At 38.1% G+C, this 18,357-nt stretch overlaps 2 protein-coding genes across 2 annotated transcripts in view; both read left to right on the forward strand.

The window, feature by feature from the left end:
• hrasb (HRas proto-oncogene, GTPase b) overlaps positions 1–14,500 on the forward strand; it is a 19,390-nt gene extending 4,890 nt beyond the window's left edge. The window contains exons 2-6 of the mRNA XM_008411533.2: positions 5,930–6,068; positions 8,780–8,958; positions 10,227–10,386; positions 11,046–11,170; positions 11,819–14,500. Of these exons, the coding sequence (XP_008409755.1) occupies positions 5,958–6,068; positions 8,780–8,958; positions 10,227–10,386; positions 11,046–11,165 (570 nt within the window). The 5' untranslated portion in view covers positions 5,930–5,957 and the 3' untranslated portion in view covers positions 11,166–11,170; positions 11,819–14,500. The remainder of the gene's footprint in view (positions 1–5,929; positions 6,069–8,779; positions 8,959–10,226; positions 10,387–11,045; positions 11,171–11,818) is intronic.
• Positions 14,501–16,488: 1,988 nt separating this feature from the next.
• LOC103466144 (tumor susceptibility gene 101 protein) lies at positions 16,489–18,319 on the forward strand. The gene is made up of 6 exons (XM_008411534.2): positions 16,489–16,613; positions 16,712–16,796; positions 16,922–16,987; positions 17,127–17,290; positions 17,427–17,526; positions 17,674–18,319. The coding sequence occupies exons 1-6, from the start codon at positions 16,572–16,574 to the stop codon at positions 17,772–17,774; spliced, it is 558 nt and encodes a 185-aa protein (XP_008409756.1). The 5' UTR covers positions 16,489–16,571; the 3' UTR covers positions 17,775–18,319.
• Positions 18,320–18,357: the final 38 nt, after the last annotated feature.

An 18,357-nucleotide genomic window follows, 5' to 3' on the forward strand; every position in this document is an offset into this window, starting at 1 on the left:
TGTAAAAACATTTTGGTCACAGTAGCGGTCTGTGTTTGTTAAACCAGATGCCCCCTCCCTATTGGTCAGATGTTTGGTGAATTGGGTTTTGTCATAACTGGACAAGGCCAMAGGATTGCACATTTTAGAGCTTCGGAAATATTACAACACTTAAACGTTTGGCTCGACATTTAGCGCATATGCGAAGCTGCATAGCAACAAAATAAATATATTTGATTCTCACAATTCACATAGCTTCTAAGATACAGAATTATTTAAGAATTGGCTGCTTTGTAGGGATGTTTTGGGTCTTGTTCACCCAGAAAACCTCCATCTAAACTCAAATTGTTGTGTTTCTACGGATATGTAAAAATGGACTTGCACAAATATGACCTTTATGGGAAATTGATGGGCTCTGATGGGCTATTGCTGAAATTACAAATATCTGAGCACAATGAACAGATATGTGTCTCAAGGAAAGGAGTGGAATATTTATTTAAAAAAAAAATCAGGCTTGTATAAAAGGAGTGCATCTGCCATGCAATGGGCTTGAAGAGGGAAGAGTGTATTTAATAAAATGCTACCAAACCTAAGGAAACAAATGAAACTCTGCCTAAATGATAAAGGTAAAAAACATATATATACAATATCTTGTATTCTTGTACACATCTCAATTTCTACTTAAATTAGTTGATGGTGCAAGCTGAAGATTTGAAGCTGTCCTTTCTATAGGGTTCTGTGTGCAAGCATTTTAGTGAAAAGTTTAGTGGAAGATAAAAGTACGGTATGAAAAGGTGCATGAGCATAAATAAACACAGTGCTGAGAGCTTTGTGTCTCACCCAAAGCATTCAAAACTTTGGGTGAGATTCACATAACTTAGGCTACGGCTTTAGTCKGTGCTTCAACAACTCTTATACACAGACGTATGTAGGATAGGAGTGACGACTTGGCCATCACAATATATTACTAATTTATTGTTATTGTAGTACCACTCTAAACAGTGTATTGTGAAGAAGTGTCTGAGCTGCAGTAAGTGTTAGCTAATTTTTTAAGTGCCGTGCATTCAGGCTCTCTGTGTCTGCAATATATTTGGTGACACTTGTTATTTAATGCATCATAAAAATGTAAGTGGCCGAGTCATTAAGATGCTGCAACTCAGCTGTTTTACTGCCAAAACAGCGATGTCAACCAGAAAAAAAAACTTTTTAAATAAAATKATGTTGTTGAGATGGAAACATTTAATGTATTTTTTTTTCTCAGTAGCTGCATAGTATCATATGTTTGTTGTGAACCCAAAGCAGGAACACATTAGTGCTGTTTATTTATTTGTTTATTTACCACAACTCATATTATTATCACACCACTCATCAAATTTAGCACATTTGCTAATATTGGGCAACCTTAGCCACAGCTGTCACATTCATCGTTTTTGGAATTTTATACTTCTTGTTGTTTTTTAAGTCGATTGTTTTTCAATTATTATCAACAATGCAGGATTCTGAGCTACGTTTTCGCTTTCTACTGAATTGTTTAATATCTTTAATTTTCATGCTACTTCTTGCACTTGCCTATAACAATAAATTAATGTTTATTGAGTAATTCTTTTTGCCAAGTAGGGGAAGACATTAAAAATGGCATTTTATACAGTATTAAGAGTTGTGGACCTCACAAAGAAGTGGGGTTGTGTATATTTGTTCTGCCTTATTTACTTTTTCTTTTTTTACTTCCATTGAATGTTTCAAAATGGTATGTGGTCCAATTCAACAGATTGCAGTATTGCAAAACAAATCAAGTTGCACGAACCTTAAAGTGACACAGTATAAAAATCCGCAGTGGAGTTTTCCTTTGAATGACTGACTGCTTAATTTGTTTCATGTTTTCAGATGTTAAAGTTGTCATAAAAATGTGATTATATCAATCAGCCATGCCAAACTCTGGTGAGCTTGGTTTCCTCATCGTATGTACTGAGTAATTCAGTTCTCCACACACACACACACTCAAAAAAACAACTGGTTAATAGTTGAGATATATAGTGCTTGTAAATAATCTACTAACGGGAGCTGAACCTTTGAGCATGCTGGTTAGATCAAAATGACTGAAGTGGTCAGGTTAGTGTGGTTTGTTATAAACGGATTAAAAGACTAGGGATAATTGAAGTTGAATGTGTAATACAACTGGCTATAAGTGTATTTATCAATTACCTTTTATTTTTTTAATATAAATTATGTTTAAAACCCAATTAATTGAAAACTATATTAAAAGACTTTATTGTATATTATTAAAGTGCAGGTGTCCATTCAACCAGTTACACGCAAACATGGACCAGCATGAGATTCCCATGGTATCATACTGTAACTGCTTTTATTCGGAACAGAAAAGCATCAGTTATATCTTATGTTGCTCAAATAAAACACATTAATTAAAGAAGTTTTTAGGTGGTATTTTTTTATATACACAAAGTTGAACAACAAAATACTCTAAGCACAGGAAAGGTTTAGTATTGCTATGAACAGCAGTGCATAGCAGATGTGGTGAAGGAGCAGCACTAAACAAGTAACATAAAAGAAAAATGTAGCCTTTTTTATTGCTTTTTCTTTTTTTTTAACTTTGATATACCTTGATGACAAGATTGTACTTCCGATACTTGCTCAGATCTTTGCGATCAACTCTGAAGAAGCTACTTTAGTTGATTTTGCAGTCCACAATGAAGTTTTAAAAGGTTTYTAGGTGTTTTTACAAAAAGRAGCATTACGTGCTACACTTTCCACCCAGGTTCGCATATTGGGGATGTTACGCTGGAACATAAAGTGTATCATTGTGATTAAAYGAGAGCAGTTAATGCCCGTTKTCAGTATGGAGCCCTGCTCTCCTGTCAATCATTAACATCATTCTGGTCATTCTGTTGGCTAATATTAGTCTGCCCACACAGCACAGTGGCACAGTTTGTATGCAAATAACACAGCCTTTTTGCTCTGAGATTCTAATAATACAACACCACACCCAAACATAACACCAAATGTGACAAGTTGTCAGYTGTTTTTCACTTTCCACTTGATTTGCCACATGAAGGCGCTTTTTGTAATTATTCGCYTTCTTTTTGTTTCTCTGACATGTTGCTCCGTTTCAGAGAATTGCTGCTCTTCTTTCTGAAACTGCACTCCAGGGACGACGTTTCGTGTATTTCTGCTCTTACAATAGAACTTAATTTTAGCTAAAATCATTGGTGAGCAAAGAGTTTGTCTAGTGGACAGAACAGTGAATTTCAAATGGTAGAAGACTTTCCTTTGCCCACACAAGGTTCAGTGGCATACAGTATGTGACCCTTGCCTGTAATGATACCTTAATGYACTGGATACACACTGTAACAGGTGGTGTGGGTTAATGATTTTCTTTTTTTAARCCTTTTACAAAACATTAGGCCAAGGACACCTTATATGCATGTTAGTCCCAGCTAGCTTTTATTTTTATTTTTTGAGTGTTTCATCAAAACAGCAAGGAATGAGAGAAACATACACTTAGAATGAAGGATTAAGGTGTGACATAGATATTGATTTATTTTTTTAAAAATATGCATTAAAAAGTAACATATTTACAAATGTCACACATTTAAAACTATGATTAAATATCAGTCAAATTTGCCAAACAGGAAATCTGACACAAACACACAATTAATATAAATATAACATGATTAACATAAGATCTGCATTTTATTACAAAATTGAAGTTTGAATGTGCACAAATATGTCCTGCCACATCGAAAATGAAAATATGAAGTTCTTCAGAACAATAACGTCTTGACGTCAATAGAAATCCCCGTTATTTTCCTAATTGACGTAATGAGAGGTGACATCATGATGGCATCACCTGGCCAATCAGGGGCTGTCTGATGTTAATCTGGTGCCAAAGGTATTAGTCATGAACAAAATGACAAAATCCTCGTCTGAGGTTATGCTCTATTCCTTTTTTAATGGGCTTGTGAATCAGGTGTCATTCTCAGGTCATAGATTTAGAAACCTTTTTGTAATTTTTCCATAAACTGAGTCACACTCTACTTCAGAACATCGTGTAAAACATTCATGTCTACTCTTTCCACTTGCCAACACCTGGAATTTTACAGGTGAGCAGTGCAGCAGTTTGTTGATGTCATTGGATCTGTGTGATCATCTCTTCTTTCTATTAGCTTTTGTTTTATATACAATATATGGGTTAGGGTTAGGGTTATATATAACATTTTGTTATATATATATATACAATATATATAAACAAAATGTAGGTTTGTTAATCAACATCTTTTGTACTTTACGCCATTCAACCAGAAGCAAGGAAATTCTTAAACCCCTTAGCTACAAGTCAATGGATCCGTGAGAACACTGTTGTCCTTATGACAGTTGTTTTTTTTAAAGCTCTTTTTATTTTTTTAATTTTATTTATTTACTTTTTTTAGATAAAACCAGAATTTTTCATCCATGTCGGTGTTTGAGTTTAAAATTTTCCCAGTTATTGGAGAAGTGTTTCACTGTTGATAATGTTGATTTGGTTTTGAAGTCCATCCAGCTACTTTAGCACAGTGGCAGTTCGTCATGATTTTTTTCTTTTCTTTTTTCCTTTTTTTTTTTTTGCACTGGGTAGACATACAACTTTTATTTAATTTATTAAACTGAAGAATTTAGATGTGGTCCTTTTTATGTTTTTTTGTACATGTCAGCCAATCATAAATGCACCGTCTAGCAGAGGAACAGACCCTCAACTTGATGTGCCATCACCATTCCTGAAGGTTGTTTCAATGATCTTGTATCTGAAAGTCACACATTTACTCCTCCAAACATTCTTCTTGTAATTGTGGTCAAATACCTCGACCTTTGACTTCTGAAGTTTTCTACAGAGAGCATTTGGCTTCTTGTGGAGAGGAGCAAATTTCAGTCAAGATGGGTGGCGTCCATTTTTGGAGCAGGTGCCTTTCTTGTCGGTTACCTCCGAGTCCGTGGGTATGTTAAACTTACACCACTGCTAAAGGAACAATGGTGTTGATGCTTTTTCTGGTTCTTCATGTCAAAGCAGACTTTGACATGAAGTGGGCTAACTCTTTGCCTCTGGAATGTCCACTGACATCAAGTCTTTAAAAATGTATAAACTATGCTTAAAAGCCAGGTTTGTGTCAGAAAACCAATTACGGTAATCAAATAAACTTGATCTTTTCTGATGGGGGAAAAAAAAAAATAGTAGTCAAAGATCGAGAACGGATTCTGTCCGAAGAATATTGGTTGTTGCAAAACTCTCCAACTAGGTATGGGACATTTATCCAAATATTTGTGACAGCTATATGCTTATTTAAGAGTATGTATTATTTCAACTATGCGTGGATTTAAAGGGGAAAAAAATTAAACCATACTCCCCCATTAAAAGAATTTTTATTCCTGCTGATGTTGACTATGGAGAAAATTTGAGGTAACAACAAATAAAGATTCTGTTTCATTGAACTTGTGTTCTGCTGGATGCTCTGTATGCGTCTGTGGCCTCCGTCTATCAAGGTCAAAAGGCAGATTTTAGTAATCTGAAGCCTGAGTGATGAGGATCCATCGTCTGCCAGTGTCATTGTGTTCTTCCTTCTTTTCTCCTTCTTTTGCTGCTCCCACTCTCATGCTCTCTCTTTACTGTGGTCAAGGATGGGAACACTGAGTACCGTCGGCACATTTTTCACATTCCCCTTTTTGAGGGGCTCAACTTCAACCCCCCCACTGAATACCTACTCAAACACATGTAAAACGCCACTTTTTCTCGCCAACGGGCAGTAAGGCCGCCATCGGATGTTTTTTCTGTACCTCATGTCGTGAATGACCCAATGACTAGAAAACTTTTCACCGCTTGGTTCTTAATTTAAGCATTGTTTTTTTACTTTTAGTCTTTTCCTAGCATGCTCGTTTTTAACGCCCTCTTTCTTCTCTCCGTCAGCGTCGCGTTGTGGACGGCAGCAGCAAACATGACGGAGTATAAGCTGGTGGTGGTGGGAGCTGGAGGCGTGGGCAAGAGTGCGCTCACCATCCAGCTCATCCAGAACCACTTTGTGGATGAATATGACCCTACCATAGAGGTATGACTGCACTGCACATTCTGTTACTCCTGTGGATATGTCACCCAGAGCTTGAAGTGGCACTGAGTAGATCATGATGCTTAAAAAAAATAATTATTAATTATTCCCTCTTGAACTGTTGTGTTTTGGTATTCGTTCTGGTTTTATTCAACATTGGATGATTTATCTCTAGTTTTAGAATCTTTATACTTTGGAAGTATTAGGCATAGAGGCTCGAATCAGATTTTCACAGTATGGTTGCCTAATATTCTATATTATCAAAATAATTAAACAGACAAACGTCTAATATATCCAATTTCATGTAATTGCCTTTATTTGTGGGCAGATTACAGCAGCAAGCTGCATTAATCTTTGGTTCTTACTGGGTGAAAACACTCAGGTCACTCAGGATCTTCGCCTGGTGTGTCATTAAATGCACTCTAAGCTGTGGAAATGCTTTGACATGACATTTTAGCGGCTTGGATGGCAGAAGCACAGAGCATACTGTGAACCTCGCTGACATGAAGGCTTGATCTGAGCCATGTTTCTCTCACTAAATGCACCGGATCTCCTGTCGATTCTCCAAAATGGTCAGACTTTGAAGGAGTTTGCGCGAACCTTACATTTTACATCATCGCGGATCTAACATTGGAGGAAAAGGTTGCAATGCTTGTAACAAGCAGGCAGCCAGGGAGAGTATTTTTCTCCTCTCTTTTCTCTCTTTTTCTGTCAGTCTCCCCTCTCTCCCTCACTTTCTCACCACGCCTGCCTCTGGCCAGACAATGTCCTTTTTGTGTATTTGCATTCCTGGCCCCTATGCTCGAACAAACAAAGGGAGAGCACTCCATGTTTTTTTGTGTGTGACCGCATGTTGGAAGGCTAAACATTGGCTCCGATACGCTGCTCCTCTCATCCCCTCATTTTTCATGGGATCTGAAAATCTGTCAAGATTTAATGGGAAGTAGAGATGGATTTACGATGACCGAAATCCAACCACGTCCATCTTTCTGCTGGACATCCTTCCTCACAACTCGGTGACCCAACAGCAAGACAATGTCAGCTGGGATATGCAGCAGCCTACGTCAGATCCCCCTTGAACTATCTGTTTGTAATTCACATATTTAGACGATGTTTCTATTTATTATCATTTAATTTTCCCGCACTTGCGATACAGTTTGTTAGAGATAAGTATAAAAAAAAATCACTAACTTTAATATGGACTTCTTGTGGGGAAAAATGATGTACGTTCACGAAGGTCGGTCAGGTTAGTCAGGTGTATGCTGTATAAATCTCCCTCATCAGCTGATTTGGTGAATCAGCTAAACATGGTTCTTTAGGGTTCATTTTCAGCAACAACCAGAAGCCCTTGAAGGCAAAAAGGACCAGAAGACATTCTCTTTGATGTTGTAGCACAGCTGACTGAATCTAAAGGTTTACTCTGTTTTTTTTGTTTGGTTTTATTTTTTTTGCAAAAGCTAAAACACACTGGAATATTCCAGCCTGCGTAGCGGATTGCTAACACTGCCAGGCACAGTTTATGTAACTCCATGGCCGTTGTTTGGCTGGAAAAAAGAGGTACCGAATGTCCGTTGTGAAATTGTAGATTCGCAGAGGCTTGTAGCCCTTTCATACAAACACTTTCATTTTGAGTTGACTTAAGTTGCTAAAGTCATTAAATGTCTGAATAGCTTGCCAGCCTTTCACTGCCACACTTGTCTATTTTTTGAAAAATCTCACAAAATTCTGAGTTTAGTCATTTCTCAGGAGTGAAAAGAAAAAAGGATTTCATGGCCTAAGCTGATGAATAAACTTCACCAACACTAGATGGAGGCTTTTAGTAAAACATGGAACGCCTTACTTGAGGTCCGACTGATTACTTTTTAAACTTGGCCTGGGTCTGCAGTGACCCAGTTCCAGCATCCGTCTCTCGGGTTGGATGAGTCCAATGTCAACACAACAGGTGATTAATCGCTCTGGGGAAACTCCCAAGGCTGGCTGGCGGTTCTGTTCCTTCCAGCATAGACACTGGATGTTTGGATAGTCACAATGATGGGTTACAACAGAACTGGTTTGCCAATAGAGGGAATAAACAGAAACCTGTAATTTTACAACAATTTCAATCTGACTTCACGCAGGTTAATTACTAAGTCTATGTACAATGTGGACAAAAAACATTTGACACAGCTGTACTAAAGGAACAGGTGATCGGCTAATTTCTTGGTTTTGTGATGGTGGAACTTTTTTTTTTATTATTAACAAAAATAAAATGAACCTTTATAAAACTGTTTGTTCAGTGTCTTCAAAGATTAACCTTCACATTTTGTTTGGCACTCTGATAACAATACTCAAGCATCCTCATGTTTTGAACATCCCAGTCTGCCACCTGAATTATTCAATTTGACTAAATCTATAACAGTGGTCAGAAAAGACTTGTCTGTTTAAATGCGCACATTCGATCTGTGTCTTCTTAGTCATTACAGCAGTTCAGCATTTTAAGTAAGGTATGTGTTGCAGAAAACTAAGTCACAGTGTGATGGTTCTGCTTTTGATGTTGCAGTTCCTAAACTACAAAGACTCTCTAAATGTTCAACTTTTCAGTTTCTGCAACAGCTCAGAGATGATTCCCCTCACCGTCCTCTTCAGGACTGTTGGAGTACGATGCTTTTTTTTTTGTTGTTGTTTATTTTTTTTGTGCATAAATTAAAACATTTAAGTGTCTCCTTTTTCTGAAGGACTCCTACCGGAAGCAAGTGGTGATCGACGGGGAGACATGCTTGCTGGACATCCTGGACACTGCAGGTCAGGAGGAGTACAGCGCCATGAGGGATCAGTACATGAGAACAGGAGAGGGCTTCCTCTGCGTCTTTGCAATCAACAACACCAAGTCTTTTGAGGACATTCACCAGTACAGGTTTGTTGAAGATATCCGGATACACATATATATCATTGTTGGTATATCTGACACACAAGAACATTGTTTAGTCTTCTTCTTAGCCTTTCTTTACGTGTCTACATGTATATGTGAATATGTTACGAGGGCTCCTGTGGGGTCTGGATTCAGAGAGCTTTGTGTCAATGTGTGAGTGTGCCAGCTCTCTGCAGTAGTAGGGTGATGTCATGCTGTAGCGTTTAACACAAGCTAAAGAAAGCTTAGCCCCCAACTGGAGGCTTACAGTGTGATGCCAATGAAATTGATCCTGACTCAATTAGAGGAGCAGGCAGAGGTAACGCACCCAAGGACAGGGAAAGGAGAAAGCCAGCGGGAAGTGGGGGAGTTTCTGCTGGAGATGACAGGGCTCTTTATCTTCGCCAATCGAGTTTTTCTCTCGAGTCCTACTGGTAGCTCATGACGATGCATTAAAATAGCAGTGCTGACTATCTGCTGGAGAGGATCATATATGTGGGGTTATAGTGTTGCATTAGGATGAAAGTGGACTGAGCTGACAGTGGCAGAAGCTTCCTGCTGTACATGAGTTGATCTGATGTGACCCACTGCTCTCACTCAGTCGCCCCCTCCTCAGCCCCCAGGCTGCACAACGTTTGGCACTTGCTGCTGTAGTGATGAGGTAATGCTGTTTGCCGCCTGCCTGTTGTCTATCCCTCCACCTCCCCCCCTCCTCTGTTTCTCCCCACTGTCCTCCTTCAGCAGTGCAGTGCAGCACAGCCCAGCGTAGACTTTGCCACGGCTCTACCTCTGGGTCCTAAAGTTCCCTGGGTGATAGGTTGCTTCTCCTGTGGAGGTGCCGGGCTGTGCTTGTTTACGGAGTCAGGAGGATCCCACAGACGTAGACATGTTGTTGTGGATTACTACTACAAAGTACTGCGCAATATGTCACAAGTGTATCATTAGCATTTATTGTGTGCAATGTGAACATCTCCACAGACTGTTTTGACCGTAATAATTGGTGGCACTTTGTATTCAAAGTTTTAGGAATTCATGCTTTGCATATCAACAATGCTTTCGTTTTCACTATAACAGATGCAATGTACAGAAAATAACGATTTTTTTTTATTTTTTTATTTTTCACAGCTGATATTGTAATCACGTAATTTCCCAGTATTGTCCATCCCTAATTAATCCTTAGCTTCATTAATCCTTAGATCACCTGTAGGGAGAAAAACTTTTTTTTTTTTTTTTGTAAAATGTAATCTCAAATTCTGCAATCTCTCAATTCACAGAGAACAGATCAAGCGCGTGAAAGACTCTGATGATGTACCCATGGTGCTTGTGGGCAACAAATGTGACCTCCCAGCACGCACAGTGGACACAAGGCAAGCCCAGGAGCTTGCTCGCTCCTACGGCATCCCTTACATCGAGACCTCGGCTAAGACACGGCAGGTAGGTGTTCAGAATCTGTTTCCTATTTTTCTGTTTCTGTTTTTCTTTCAATGATACGTATTTTTACCCCCCGCCCCCCATCTCCGCAAACCTTTAAGTCATATTTTGTATTATGTATTAATTGGGCAAATATCCATTTGCATTATGCGTTGAAATCAAATCCATTACGGCTGGCAGCACTCTAAATTTGGTCTCAGCATTTTACTTTTCACATATTCAAGCACACAAAGCGGTGCACGGCCTGTGGGGTGATGTAATTTTTGTAGCCGAGAACATTTTTATTATGCTGCAGGCGGTGAGTCATGGCTAGCTTACCTTGGCCTACAGTAGAGCTACATCATTTATAAAGCCTTCTTAGGAACAGTTGCAGCAAAGCTCCCACTGTCTGTGACTCACTGTCACACATTATTTTGTAGGTACTTAATACACTCGCATTCAGGCTGGAACCTGTTGATTCTTTGTCACTCGCATTTTCAACCCAAAGATTTAGCATATAGATTACGGTTTTGCCATGAAGCGGTGAAGGGGTTGCCATGGTAGTTTTATCAGCCGATCCGCACACCTGCTGCTAGTTATAAAAGATACATATGTGGTCCTTTGGTTTTTCTCGTGGTAAGAGCCTCCATTTTTCTGTAACCCTGTTTGTGTGTGCTTGGCAGGGAGTGGAGGACGCCTTCTACACACTGGTGAGGGAAATAAGACAGCACAAGCTGAGGAAGCTGAACCCACCTGATGAGAGCGGCCAGGACTGTATGAGTTGCAGATGTGTGGTGTCGTGATGCAGGTAAAACATTATGAACTCAGTAACTGTCCCTCCATTGGTCCGGTAAAAGGTTTGCATACACCATGGGTATGAATGTCATGGAAACTGTGCGTTTTTTTTTTTTTTTTAAACAATTCATATTAAAATATCCATCCATTCATCTTGTGCAGAGTTGTGGGGGTTAGTGTCTACCTCCAGGAGTCGGCGAGTAATAGCCAGAGTGCACCCTGGGTAATTAACCCAATACTCAAACTCCATGTAATCAAGGATTCAGCAAATAATTGTTGCATTACATTAATTCTCTAATAATACAACAAACAATGTTTTTTTTAGATCAGAGCTTGACTTCCCTAGTTTGTCTGGGATTTTCCCTCTAATCCACATGTGGTCAAAATTACACACACCCAATTTGGTTCAGCGTCCCTCCACAAGTTTCTAAATATGGAATCCAGCACAAGAGGGTATATTGCTTTTCAAGACTGAAAATCAAAAAAGAAATTTTCAGTTGCATCATTTAAATTCCAACATGACCACAACATTCATACCCCTGTTGCGTGTATATAAACTGTTCAGCGGCCCTGCATGTGACTGAATACAGAATTCTGTTAGTTTTTTTTCTCGAAATGATAACATCATTTCAGTGCCGTCTTCTGTTGTTTTGTGTTTCAGCTCTCCATTTACATGTTGAGGAGAAATGGTGCAGCATAAAGTCGAGAAGTGACGGATTAAACAACCTAAAGATGACACATGAACTTTAACTAAAGGATGATGACTGAAGTGAAAGCTCATAAAGGAAACCAACATGGCTGACTGAACCATAGACTCTTATGAAAAAGAGGATTTTTTTGGACTGTTGCCTGAGTGGCTAGCTGAACTGGATTGGTCCCATCTCCTAATTTCTTACCCCTTTTTTTTGTTTTGTTTTGGTCTGCATCGACCTGTGAGCAACACCACTAACGACTTGGAACAAGCTGTGTTGCTCCATGTTTCTCTTGCTAACTTATTGTTTTCAGTCTCGACACTGGTTGTGAAGAGGGGGTGTTTCCTACTCCCTCCCTCTTGCCTTGAAACCTAATCCCCCTCTCCCTACAGAGCCTCTGGAAGTACTGGCTGACTTTCATTTGGGAAAACAACTGGAAAGAACTTTTACTTTTTCTTGTCACACTGCATAAATAATCAGCCTCCATGCACTCACTCTACCTGTGCTGGGTTTCCTTGGGCGGCTCCTGTTATTGGACTGTTCTACAGGGAAAGAAATAGAGAAAAAACTTTTTTTTTTGTCTTACTAATTAGTGTAAACTGTAAAGGAAAAGTGTGGATTTTTGTTGTGATTGGTAGATATGAAAGCCACTGGAACAGTGCTTATTTCACACGCCACCTGCTTTGGTATTTTTATTGACCTCTCTTTGAAATGGTAGAAGGTTCTTTTGGGATAGACGTGTTGAAGGGAGATTACTGAAATGGGTTGATTTCAAGGATGCAGCTGCATTCACTAATTACAAATGTCTCATTGTGAAATGTCTTTGCAAAATAATAATTGTGACGGCTAGCGTACGTACGTTCTGGTGCAATAGAACTCCACCCTCCAAACTTCAAGTGTTGGAAATACACCTCCTTAGACTTCTTCTCCATTTCAGTTTGGTTTCACAAGGAAAGTTGCGGCGTGTGCAAAACGTGCAAGTTATTGTTTTTTTTTTCTTTTTCTTTTTTTCAACATTTCATTTCTGTAACTAGTGTTTACAGCGCTTACTCATGAATGATTCCTATTCTCAGACTACAAGATTTGCTTCTTTAAATCGTAAAGGCTCAGGAACCAAGGTCCAGGAAGGGCTCATCTAACTTGTCCTGGCAGCCAAAGTAAGGTGTGTCAGAAGTTGGTGTTGCAGACTGTTGTAGCGCACAAGTCCTGCCTCAGAGTCCAATGTCAGTTTTTTTTTTTGCCACAAACACACACACACACCGTTCTATCCTCAAGTTCCTCTCTCTCTGCCACCTACAGCTCTTTTAAGGGGGCGACAGCAAGTCAGGTGCTTATTTTATGAAACCATATTTACTGTACATGTGGGACTAATGTGTGAAACAGATGGATTGATGGTGGTTTACAGGAGAGTGTTGCTTGTACTTTTTTTTTTTTTAATGCTTCTATGCTTGCGCTCTCCATAACTAATTTGTTTGCTGCCTAAATGAGACTTGTGTGTTTATTTTGCCTTATCTTTTATCTAGTCTTTACCTCACGCTTAGCAGCAAGCTCTACCAGAGGTGATGTTTGCTATTTTCTTTGTTGATTGATCTGAAAATATATGATTGTGTTAAACAAAATCATACAAACAAAAAAAAACACTACAGGTTATTATTATGTTTTGATCTTCTGTAACAGCATCTTTCTGGATAGGATATTTTACTTGTTAAAATACATGACATACATGTCAAGTGAGAAGTGAACTGTTATAAAACCCTTTGCCAAAATGGAACTAGTTTAAAAAAAAATTACATTCTCTGAAAATGTACCGGATTGATTTATCAGATGTGGAAATGTCGTTAGCAGGTTTTGAAATTTGCCTCACTTGTGCATCTTGGGCGTATTTTCAGGTTTCGGTGAATGATTTAAAATTTTACTTGGCTGCATTTTATATTACGTCTGGTCTTAGCTGATTGTTGTACAGTCAAAAACCAGAAATATTGACCAGTCTGGTTATCACGTGGATTCTGGTGGCCAGTTTGTTTTTAATTACTTGTTCATTTCTCCTCCAGAGAAAAGACACAAACTGTGAATGTGCTTGGGTCTTTTAGATTTGGTTCGAAAGACACTTTGTGTTAAAATTATGGAAATGATGTAGGGAATTATCATTGACCCCACCTTTAACTGGGGGGTTGAAAAAACTGGAGTTTGTAACATGGAGTTACAGTTGTGGTGGAAAAACCTCTCCCCCCTTTATTTTTATTTTTTTATTTTTACAACGGTTCACCTATAGTATAATCATAGTCTCACAAATCTATGCACACAACCCCCCGCCCCCACACACACACACACAACCCTCAATCGCATTAGAAAAAGCAGCAGCATGTTGTTGGAAAAACTCGGCCACCAAATCACCTACATCATACGGACTTGTTTAAAACTTTGGCAAGCATGACAAAGACTGTATGGACCATTGAGAAGGGGCAGGTGATGGTTTGCACAAACGTAACGAGCTCAAAGGCTCTTTTCTCCCCTTGCAAACCGTGGGATAGAGGCGTGAAAGAATTTTGTGAAAATGTCAGCTGTGTAGCTATTTAAAATGTATTTACTCTTTTAAAAAAATGTGGCAAATGTATTGCAGGACAAGAATAAAGATGTCAAGATGAATCTTTCCCACTTTTCATTTTCTTTTTTTTCTGCTGCCATCTACAGGCCGATGTGTGTATTGCGTGAAATGAATAAATGAAAGGCTGTGGCCTGTATTCATCCCACCAAACTATAGAGCAAGATAAATGGCTTGTATAGATATCGATCTGTTTGCTGATCGTAGCATTGTGGAAAGGTGATGTGAAGAACACTGCAAAGCCATTCAATAGATTTGAATATTATTGAAAGGTTCATAGAATCGTATCACTATGTGAAACATATTCACAAATATGGTCTTTATTTCTGTTTAATTGAGAGGATTTTTGCTTACAGTTAATGAAAGCATGACATTTGAAATTGGAATATTACATCAGACCAATTTTAAAAAGATTTGTTACAAAAAAAAGTGTGCCCTTAATAACAGGCACATGTAATGTCTACTTAAATGTAAATTCTTAAAAGAATGTCAAATGGGCTGAACTCGCAAAGACATATTCTGGTTCTGACTCCAGCGCTTTACTCTAAATCCACATTCATCTAATTACACTTACAAACGCGGACACATTCGTTTATAGATGTGCAGATTGTTGGGCAACTTAGGTTAAGTTGCATTATTTGTTATTTACAAACTGATCTCTAAAGTTCCTGCATGATTATTTTATTTGCCTTGGTCTGCCTGTGGTTGAGACGAGACATCTTATTTAGCAATACTATCGTTTCGCAATTCTCAGACAGAAAGTTTGACAAGGTCCGCATTGGGATTACCCAGAAATCTAGGTCAAAGCATCTCTATAACTGCTGGTTTTGTTTGCATGAAACGTATCCAAGGACGGTGATCTAATGACGGGGAGGCATGGCTTTTGGCTCTTTCAGCAATAAAAAGAGTCTTGACTAAAGGCAAAAAAACAATATTCAGGACCGGTTTGAGAGTTAAAAAAAAAAAAAAAAGGTAATATGCTGGATGTGCTAAACAAACACATCCAATCAATGAGACATCAACTTGCAACTCACAAAAATGCATGACATTAGGACAGCTTTCAGCTAAGATTAAGCTACTCACTACTTGCGTTTTTCAGATGTATTGTTTAAACTAGAATACCTGTGAATTTATTTGAAAATATATAAATCATGTGAGGTGTGGACTACTGTAAGAATAGCTGTGTTGCTATAGCTAAATGTGGATGCTAAATAAACTAGACATGATGTAGATTTGCTGCTAACATCATGGTAACGGATACTGCAGCACACCCTCACAGTTCTAATTAGTCTATTAACTGGTTAGGGCTGTTTTGGGAACAAGAAGAGAATCAGCACAAGTATTGGGCAGGTCATCATACTGTTATGCCTGATTAGGACTGCAAAATGTGATAACATAGTGAAGCAAAGTGGGTCAAGAACATTTAAATGCAGTTAAAACAAAGAGTTTTAGTCACATGTACAATCTGCAAAAAATTGTTCTTAAAGGCACACACCATAGTTTTTAATATAAACTTAAAACCTAAAGAAAGATAATTTTAAATGCATATTCCCTTATCAGTATATCTTAAAGAAAACTATGCCGTTGACCTTAAAATAGGTCATCTTTGTTATTGTGTTTTATTTTATTGCTCCACCTCAACTGGAGATAACATTTATACAACAATATTATTCTTGTAAGATTCTTGGAAAAGATAATCTTAGTTGTAAGTAAAATTTGTCGTAGGTTTTTAATAGGAAATTTTGTTCTGGTAGCAGCATTTTATTGCTATCTCAAGCTATGTCTGACTGTTATGTTGCAACCTTAACGGCAGCGCTGAATTACTTACTGTAGATTATTTTCTTTAAAAAGCAAAATCATCCATGGCTGCTGCATTGCAAAATTGATCTAAAAAGAAAAACACATTTTCTTGTTTTTCAAAGCCACGTGGGACGCATCATTCTTTGTACATCARGTCATTTGCATAATTGTGGGTCTGTTCACTTCCTGGCTGTCCAGGGTTATAAAAGACAGGAGGTTGTCCTCGAGGTAGTCAGGTTGAAAGTTGATTGCAAAGAGAAGCTCTTTCTCATTCTTTTGTTCTTTTTTGAAGTGTTTTCGAAGATAAATCTACATTTATCATGTTATTCAATGAGGAAATGATCAGGAAAATGCTCCCTAGGGTAAGTTCTTTTTCAGTTTAACTAATAGCCATGAGCATTTTTTTTTTTCAGTTTTAAAACCATTGTCATAGCTTTGCTTTGTTGAATGTATTTTAAAGGCATATCTGCGAAAACATGTGGCTCATCAAATGTACGTCTCCTTGACTTACTTCACAAACCTCGTGCCTGAGATGGCTGAGTACGGTATGCGACAAAATAACGACTCAAACTTTTTTGTCAGCCTCAACACTGTGAATCTATATACAACAGAAGAAATTATAATTTCATCCGATGTTACGTTTATCTGATATTTGGTTTACTTTGTTCAGTGTACAAAGACGGAACCGCAAAAAGCTTGATGAGCCTTACGGGAACCATTCCTGTGGTGTTTTCAGGTAACTGAGTTTGTACTTTGAACCATGTACAACAGATAATCTCGTTATTGTTGCTTGACCAACAGTGAAAGACCATAAAGCAGTGCGCTGTTCTGTTGCCTGAGTTATATTTATAACCTTTCCTCTGTTTTTATGTAAGGCAAGACCTACAACATCCCCATATGTGTTTGGATTCAGCAAAACTACCCCAATTCTCCACCGATATGTTATGTGAAGCCCACACGTGAAATGACTGTTGTCAAAGGAAAGTACATAGCCAGTGATGGTGAGGTCACAATACCTTACTTGAAAGATTGGAAGAAGGTAAAAAAAAAAAAAAGAAAAGTTATTTTTAATTGACTAAACCATGACTTTGATTAAGCAAATCTATATTTTTAGGTTATTGTTTCTGGGTAGTGACATTCACACTTCACCAAGATGTTTTTCTTTCCTCTACCAGGGTGAATGTGACTTATTTAGCCTACTGCAGGTGATGGCTATCTTGTTTGGGGAGGTTCCTCCATTAATGCGTTCCAATCCAGAACCTGAGCAAGCCTCATGTAAGTAACACTCCAACAGATTTCAAACCAATAGCTTTTAGTTAAATACCAGCTGTCTTTCCGATTCTGGCACTGGCCAACAATGATCTTTCCGCTTTGAAATTATAACTGAGTTTTTGACATGTTATTTACTGTTGTTTTATTTAGGTTCGCTGCAGTTCCATAAAGAAGCAGATGGGAGATATTGCATATCTTTACTCAGAGGAGATGGCCAACCTTTCCAGCATGAAAATGAAACCAGTTGTTAGTGTGTTTGTGTATATTTGTACAATTTGTGTAAAAAAAAAAAAAAAGGTGTTTTACTCTATGAAAAGATAGGCTTAAAATGCATGTATAGCCCACTAACTGAAAATCAAAACCAAAACAGCACAATGTACGTTGTTGTCTGCTAATAGTTTACGTATAAACATTAGGACAGTCTTTAGCTAGGTCTTGTGGAAATGACTTGTCTGTCGGTCTTCTAGTTCCTTCTATCCACTATTTTCACACTGCCTTGAATTACTTTACAACTAGCCTATAAAATACCTTGTTTGCACTGACTGGTGATTTTACATGGACCTTTGAACAGAAAAGTCACATACAACCAAATACAGCTCACGCATGTAAATGTGCTTATTTTAATTGCAAAAATGTTTTGAGAGAATAAAAAAATAGAACTGCTCAAGCTGATAAGTTTTTTTTTTTTTTTGTCTTTACTATTGTTGAAGTTACTTTGCTTGAAATGTTTGGAACTTTTAACCACAACTTTTCAAAGACATAATAAGGATTATTTCTTTTCTTGGTGTAAATAAAATACTTTTACAAAGAACTCACTGTTGTTTTGGATATATG

The sequence above is a fragment of the Poecilia reticulata genome, linkage group LG6 (genome assembly GCF_000633615.1).
Source record: "Poecilia reticulata strain Guanapo linkage group LG6, Guppy_female_1.0+MT, whole genome shotgun sequence".
Lineage (NCBI taxonomy): Eukaryota > Metazoa > Chordata > Actinopteri > Cyprinodontiformes > Poeciliidae > Poecilia > Poecilia reticulata.